This window comes from Aphanomyces astaci, assembly GCF_000520075.1.
Source record: "Aphanomyces astaci strain APO3 unplaced genomic scaffold supercont1.16, whole genome shotgun sequence".
NCBI classification, from domain to species: domain Eukaryota; phylum Oomycota; class Saprolegniomycetes; order Saprolegniales; family Verrucalvaceae; genus Aphanomyces; species Aphanomyces astaci.
Window position 1 is genome coordinate 1,252,820 of NW_009798279.1, and position 8,448 is coordinate 1,261,267.

General features: G+C 41.9%; 3 protein-coding genes across 3 annotated transcripts; all 3 read right to left on the reverse strand.

Annotated features, from left to right (window-relative positions):
• Positions 1-141: 141 nt before the first annotated feature.
• Positions 142-645, reverse strand: H257_07848 (hypothetical protein; the record flags this gene model as incomplete). Its single annotated transcript, XM_009833529.1, has 2 exons — positions 142-355; positions 470-645. 2 exons carry the CDS (start codon positions 643-645, stop codon positions 142-144), a joined length of 390 nt encoding a protein of 129 aa, XP_009831831.1.
• Positions 646-6,403: 5,758 nt separating this feature from the next.
• On the reverse strand, positions 6,404-7,337 carry H257_07849 (hypothetical protein; the record flags this gene model as incomplete). The annotated part of the gene is made up of 2 exons (XM_009833530.1): positions 6,404-6,972; positions 7,067-7,337. 2 exons carry the CDS (start codon positions 7,335-7,337, stop codon positions 6,404-6,406), a joined length of 840 nt encoding a protein of 279 aa, XP_009831832.1.
• An 87-nt stretch (positions 7,338-7,424) lies between these two features.
• On the reverse strand, positions 7,425-8,146 carry H257_07850 (hypothetical protein; the record flags this gene model as incomplete). Its single annotated transcript, XM_009833531.1, has 3 exons — positions 7,425-7,787; positions 7,896-8,041; positions 8,089-8,146. 3 exons carry the CDS (start codon positions 8,144-8,146, stop codon positions 7,425-7,427), a joined length of 567 nt encoding a protein of 188 aa, XP_009831833.1.
• Between the last annotated feature and the right edge of the window lie 302 nt (positions 8,147-8,448).

The window sequence follows — 8,448 nt, forward strand, 5'->3', positions numbered from 1 at the left end:
TAGGCAATACTAGGCGCTAGTATGATATGCTACCAACCGATAGGTTACACTAGTATGTCCTATAAATTTATAGTTCATAGTTACCTATATTTGTCGGAAAATTTCCAAGTTAACAGTTACTGTAAAGTGTGATTACATTGACTACTTCTTGCTGCTACGCTTCGCCGCTGCCGCTACTTTGCGCTTGGCTGCCTTTTGTTTGCACGTCAATGACTTCGTTGCAACGGGCGGCGCCACTTCCTCATTTTGGCTTTCCATCGCTTCTTGTTCCGTGACACAACGCAGGGCATGGTCCACAAAGAGCTGACAGACACCTCCACCACGCTTCTTGACAAGGGAGTCCAACATGAGAATGCTAACAACATCATTCGAGATATTATGCTCACGCATCAAATCAAATACAGAAGATTGTGTGGGACGTTCAAAATGCGGCGAAGAGTGGAGCACTATGCCAGTGCGCCGTGTGTACTCGTCGTGGTCTTCGTCACACATATCCGCGAACATGCTCGGACGGTACGGGGCAATCGATGGGTTCTTGGTGAAGTGCACATTGGTGTAATGTGACTTCTTGTTCGTATCCGCGACGAACTTGTCCTCGCAGTCCACGACAGGACATACTACACGCTTCTTGCTTGGGTTAGCCATTCGATTCTGACATCCTGTTCCAACACGTACGAAGAGATTGTGAGCGCTACAACTCAAGCTTGGCATGACGTAGACCTATGGTCGTTGGAACGCAATTTCATCACGCTGCAGTGCTGCCTTCACGAGACAATCATGTGTGGCGGCGACAACTCCTACAAGATCCCACACATGAAGAAGACGGCGCTCAAGAAGTGTGGCCGCTACCTGAGTCTGTGGCATGTAGCCAGGACGTATTCGACGCTGGGTGTGCCTTGTTGGACCAACAAGACTTGGACAGTATCATTCGCTCCAAACCGCCGCTGACTTGGATGTTTGTGACATCTTTACTGCTCTTGAATCACTTGACATCAACGATGACTACGTCGCATAGGAGTGTAGGTTTTGCATAAGTAATCAAATCTGAATGAGTTTCATTATCGCGGACGACTATTTTAATAAAATAACTTTATTATTATTATTATTTGGTCATTACTATGTTGAGGACAATATATTTAAAATATTATGGGGGTCTGTCTTTTGGCTGGTTTATTGGCGTCCTTCAATTTCGTTCTGGCTGGTTTATTCCCGTCTGGAGATATTAATACTAGTAATACTATACGTATGGGCACAGTTCCGTGCCACAACTTTGATAGGTCAATTCGGTCGATATTTGACCTATTATAGCCAATAGAACGCGTCTTTGAAATTCTGATACTCGAGGCTGCATTTTTGCATCCGGATAAAATGGCACGGATTTGTTTTCAGCCTATCGAGATTTGAATATTCAAGGCCATTTTACTTCCAAACTAATGCGAAATTCGATACAATTTCAAGTCACACAATCTGCATTTTTCCTCGTGATTATAAACACTATTATAATAGCAAATTGGACGTCAAGAAGATCTCCAACTGAGGGCCTCTAAATGTGGCACGGAATTCGGCCCTTACGTATAGTACTGAGCTTACAGAAAATCTGGATGGTATCCGTGTGGTTATCCGGATGAAATCCGTATATTTATCCGAACATCCGGATACTCGGACTTCCTGTTAATACAGTGTAAGCCATGTTGTAAGGCGTATTTCTAATCCGGACACTTGTTGGGGGGAAAATAATTGTAATTTAAATTAATCGTAATTGTACCACGGAATAATTTATTTTCTGTCCATACCAATAATAAATTGGTGGACCATATTGACCAATAATTGTTTAATTGTATTCAACCTCCCCCCTTCTCATTACTACTGTACGTTTGGGCGACCGGGAGGCCAACTTTTTAACCCCTTGCCAGAATTTGCTCATTCTTTTTTTGATCTCTTCGTCCTGAGTTTATGAATCTGAGTCCGAGGGTGCAATGCTTGAATCATAGTTCGGCCCACCACAGTCGCAACAACGTTTTACAGAATACGCTGAAAGAATTAAAATGCGCATAATTCTATTCTGATGTCGTGGAAATTCTTTAAAGCAGCATAGTAATACTATTTTGTGGTGATCTACTATAATAGTTGAGCTACGGTAGGTAACATACTAAATGACTGATGCAACAAACGACATTCAAAGATAGCGTTTGACGCAGTAGCGCAACGGTTAGTGCGACGGCATCCAAGTCGATTGAGGAAGGGGGCCGGGGTTCGAGCCCCGGCCAGTGTCAAACTTTTCCTTCGGAACCAGTCAATCACATTAATGAAAATATATAAAGTATATACAAAAGATAAGTCATAACTAGTAATAATTTTGATGTCATTATTGTATACCGCTTACGCTTTGGGCGCAGTCTCCCTGTGAATCGTCCAATTACTCCGCGATTCGTAGTGCACACTACTTTTGTAGTATCGTCAAGTCCCTCTATTGATTTTGTATGGTAGAGTAGTCCTGTTTTGAATATTACTTCAATTGATTTAAGTATACTACCTCCGATTGGAAATGAATGTAGTACAATAAACAGTACTGAACGTATACTATGTAACGTTAGGGCCTGTTCCAAGTAGGTATTTTTATCAAATGAAAAAGTGGTTCCAAGTACAGTTTCCTACTTTTTACCTCTTTTTCTGCGATTTTTCACGCAACTCCATACCAAAAGTAGAAAAAGATGTCCTTGATGTCTATTCCTAAATCGTGAAAAAAAATAGGTATATCGATTTTGATTGCCTCATGCTATTTCTGAAAACTACTTGGAACGTCCCCTTACTGCATATTCAGCTGCACACATCTTGAAGGATTATTATTGCGTATTTCGGACGTTACTTCACTTGAATAACATATTCAATGCACTGTACGTATACTTGGTAGCATTCAACTGCACAAATTTTAAAGGATTATTATGACGTATTTTTAATGTTACTGATTAACATACACAATGTACAGAACTTTTCGAATACTATACTGTATATTCAACTGGAAATATCTTAAGATTATTATGACGAATGTTGAATGATACGTAGTTTTCTTGAGTCCAAGCTCTTTAGTTAGATTTAGATAGAAGGGAATTAACTGTAACTGTAAAATGATTGGAATTGAAGTAATAAATTTGTAGAGATGGCCACTCCAAACAGTGATCATTGATATGCCGAAATATAGATTTTATTAAAGTATTGGAAATGCTTCGAGCAACGATACAAATATCTATTTATAAAAGCAAATAAGTATCATACGTTGAAAGTACCTCTGAATAAGGTTGAAATTCTATAACAAAATTCCCCGAGTAATATCAACTAACCAAGGGTTTCATTCCTTCGGTAAATAGTTTTATCCAATCATATCAATTTTGTCATCCTATTGGGCAAGACGTTTGGCATTATTAAATCATTGATTGTTTATGCTATCACCGAATGGGCCACTGAATTTGTTTATACCTTTGTACACTAGTATGGATAATTCTCCTATAAATCAGATATAGCTTGATATAATTATGAGGAAACACAGTGAAAATCAATCATCATAGTACTTCTTTGCTGTACTATTAATACCTACTAAGTAGTAGTACTACGTAGTAATTGTACGGTACTATTAACTATTAATAGTAGTACTAATACTGTATTACTACTGTAGTAGTACCTTGTACTGTACTGTAGTATATACAGTGTCAAATATCGTCCTTTACAGTATCAGGTACTGTTCTGTAAACAGTACAGCACTACAAAGTACTGTACTGTAGTACAACGTAGTATACGCATAGTAATCATTTACTGTAAGCTTACTCTATGCGGTATCAAATTTTGTCCTTCTACTACTCCTAGTAGTACTCGAAAAAGTACTGGCATCATGCTCTCATCGGATGTACCAGTCCTTCCTTTGAATGCAAGGTTAACTGAAAATTACTCCATTCTGTACATCCGCGTGGACTACGTACTTCACTTGATTAGCATATACTAGTACAATCTACTGTACGTACAATACTATGTACTGTAGTGAACTCAGGAAGAGTACAGTTGTACTTTACAGAATATCAGTCAAATTAGACTACTGTTGATTACATTCCAGAATTACTGTAATTACTAAACGATGGTCATAAATAGTGCATTGAATATCTTGAAATAGCTTAATATGACGCACTTTGACAGTTACGTTGAACTTGATTAAAGTATGTATTGATTATTTTGACGCATTTGGGACGGTTGCTTAGACTTGATTAAAGTATGTGTGCACAGATTGTATACCGCTTACGCTTTGGGCGCAGTCTCCTCGTGTGTTCATCGTTTACGTCTTCTAACGTTAACGGTATTACCACTATACTGCAATGCACTACTACTACGTAGTACGACCCCCATACCTTAATGTTAGTTAGATTTACCACTTACGTACAACTTTTATCCGTTTAAAAGGTACTGAAATTTTTACTGTACCACCTACTTTGATCCAAACCTTTATATGTAGATAATTGTACTACAAATCAAACACAGTGAAAATCAATCATCATTCCTGACAGTTTTTGTCCCATAACTTCAATGGTACTCTAATTAGTCCTTTCTAATGAGTGAATTCAGTTCCGAATGAAATTCTCTATTTGGAATTATACAATAGTCCAGGAAATAACCTATTTGGCCGAGGTACACTTGTTAAAAGTTCAAAAGAGCCCAATTAATCAATCATTTCCGTACGGACGTAGTGCTTCGTACTACTGTACCGGTAGTACTACAGTAGTGATGCTAACGTAAGCAATCATTGACTGGCCGAATTTTGATTATGTGTGTTTGGAGCTTATTTACATTTCTTAATGCAGTATTTACAAGCTCTCGTAGCTAGATAGTTTGTAGTCTGGATTTCGTTTGTATCACCAAGGCCTGTAGCTGCATGGTCGTAGCTACAACAATGACCTTTAGCTGCAAGATCGTAGCTACATTGATGTGTAGCTACAACGTCCTAGCTACCACACTTAGTAGTACTGCATGGTCATAGGTACGGTACCACCATTTGTTGTAGCTCCAAGATCGTAGCTACATGGATTTGTAGCTACAAGGACATAGCTACAACATTGATGTGTAGCTGCAAGATCGTAGCTACAAGGACATAGCTACAACATTGATGTGTAGCTGCAAGATCGTAGCTACATTGATGTGTAGCTACAATATCCTAGCTACCACACTGAGTAGTACTGAATGGTCTTGGGTACCACTATTTGCTGTAGTTCCATGGATTTGTAGCTACAAGGTCATAGCTACAACAGTGATGTGTAGCTGCATGATCGTAGCTACATTGATGTGTAGCTACAACGTCCTAGCTACCACACTAAGTCGTACTGCATGGTCTTAGGTACGGTACCACCATTTGCTGTAGCTCCAAGATCGTAGCTACATGGATTTGTAGCTACAAGGTCATAGCTACAACATTGATGTGTAGCTGCAAGATCGTAGCTACATTGATGTGTAGCTACAACGTCCTAGCTACCACACTAAGTAGTACTGCATGGTCTTAGGTACCACCATTTGCTGTAGCTCCAAGATCGTAGCTACATGGATTTGTAGCTACAAGGTCATAGCTACAACAGTGACCTGTAGCTGCATGATCGTACTGCGTAGTGATGTATACAATATAATGTACTGTACGTATACTATGTACTGTATGTTCAACTGTATATAAGGCATACAATGCACTGTACGCATTGCTATGTATGTACTATACCTGTCCTCAGGAAAAGTACAGTCGTACTATCAAGACTAATCAGTCAAATTAGACTATTGTTGATTACATTCCAGAATTACTGTAATTACTAAACGATGGTCATAAATAGTGCATTGAATATCTTGAGATAGCTTAATATGACGCACTTTGACAGTTACGATGAACTTGATTAAAGTAGGTATTGATTATTTTGACGCATTCGACGGTTACCTTGACTTGATTAAAGTATGTGTGCACAGACAAAAACATCGAAATCATCGCCGTGATCGCCCGAAATCTTCACCCTAACGCAGAGGAGACTGCGAACAAAAACAACATCTTGATCGCCCAAAATCTCTACCCCAACGCAGAGAGACTGCGAACTCCGAATGAACTCACAACAAACAAGTCTCGCCAGTCCACGTCGACTCCCAAGACCAGGAACGATGGCGCCATTCGCACCAATGACTGCAAGCACGTGCGTAGTCAAACACTTCGTCACACCTTGAATGATTCTGTTGCTCGTAGGACAACCAACGTCGTCACCAAGCGATGGGTCCATGAGACGAAGGTATGCTGATTCCAATCGCTTTGGTGTTGACGCACAGAACTTCAAAGGCGAATCACGTGGCAGACCAAGCGTGGCGACCCGATGTCGATGAAAGCAGTCGTCGACGTCCTTGTTCAGCGAGCAATCCCAGGCTCAGGACTGTTTCCGACCGGCCTTCCGGCATACCGCGTTTTCCAGTTAAGGCCCAATTCAGGTAGCACCCACCGTCGATAGTATCCCATTTCTTTCATCCATGCAATGGTAGACGTGCAGGTCATTTGGGAGAGAGCGTCGTGCATGAAGACCCAGTCATCAGCGTGCTTTGTTTTGGCCATGACGCGAGGCGATGCTTGTATGATGTGCTCGACCATGGTCGTAATACAAACGCTGCTTTTCATACCGGTCGACTTCACGATTTGGTCTCTCCACGTTGTGCCGAAAAGGGATTCGTAGGGATTGTCGGTCTTCTTGTGGTCGACCAAGCGGGGTACATAGCTTCCATGATTTGCCGTTTGTGCCGTGTGTTTGAACTTTTGCATGGAACGCAACGAGATTCCATGCAGTTGAGCAACGATGCCGGGTATCTCTTCGCTTGGTATATTTGCTATGTCTTGGACGGTTGTAATCCCGACCTTGGCCAGTTCATCGAGTAACTTCTTGCCAATACCCTTGAGTCTGGAGGCGCAATCATTTTCAAAAATGCCTAAGTAATATATTTTTGATTATTGTGTGTTTTGGAATTGCTGATGTGTTAGTTATACATTTGTAATTTACAACAAAGATAATTAAAGAAGTACCATCGTTGGTTGATCGATGCCCGGTCACCCAAGGTGACGAAACTCCAGGCAGCGCTTGAACACGACGGACTTCGGCGTTGATGTGTCGGTCCATTTCTTCAATAGTTAGGATCCATTGACCACTGTATACGAACGGAGTACACCGACGGCCAACCTTGGCTCCGCCGTCCAACTCAATGACAGCACATCCGAATGAGAAGCGTGCTTCTTCCGTGAACTTCATGTTCAAACACGACTTCTCTGGGCCAATGTCGCCGTCGGGATCGTACATTCCCGTGGCATTACGTGGAAAACGTACTTGGGACTTCCGCCCACCCGCTCCATAATCGCCAACCAGCACAGCTTTGTGCGTTTCATCTCACACAACCACTTGGGTGATTTCAATTGGCGTTAGTTGGGCTTTGTCCAGGTAAGGAGGGCAAGCACCATCGTTCCCGCTCCATATCCCCAATCGAGTGGCAAACTGCTGGGCATGTCCGTTACGGGCGATTGCCCAGGCAGAGTCTTGATCAGCATTTCCTTGCTTTTGGCGAACCAGTGGTGTCACAACAGGCTTCATGCGGAGTGAGGAGCTGTACACAGCTGACCGGCCGACGTGTACCTCGTTGACCGACTGACGATACTCGTTAACCATATGCGTTGCCTCTGTGACACTCATCCCGTGTTCCAGGCAGTCGGCAACGATTTGGCCATCGGGTGACAGGAGCTTGATGACCTTGTTCTGTCCATCATGTCATGCCCCACGACCGTCGTACTCAATGCCCAGTGCCAAACATTCCTCAACGTCCTCCAGTACTTTCACGACAGAGTCTCTGGAACCACTTGGAACCTTAAACTCATTTAGGATCTGGTACACAGTGCCACAACGCTGATTCCATTCGCTGCGCTGTGGCGATCCCAGTGCATCTTGGAAGTATACACGCAATGCGGCGAGCGGTGGCAGACACGTTGGTGATTTCCCTTGTGGATTGATGACTGCGTCTGGCGTTGAGCCTCGGATGAGTGGTGGTGGGAACTTTAACTCGACGAGCCTTCGTAGAACCGCGTGATTTGGATTTCTTTGGCTCCGCCAGCTTGCATCCTCGTTTGCGCGGGCTCATTCGAGGTCTAGTACTGCTAGGAAGTATTCAAATTTCCCGCTTGTATTTTTTTAAATCGAGGTTGATAACCATTAATATTTTTATATTATTATCGCGAATTTGTATTCAAATTTAAGCTACATAGAAAAAACTTCAAAGGCTTCTTTCATAATCACTATTGATCGATATTACTAGCCGAACCCCTTACTCGGAGAACGGATGTCCCCTCTATTCATATGTACCTTCAGATTTCAAAACTTTTAACTGTAGCAATATTTATGGAAGAAACAATTGAAGCATTCC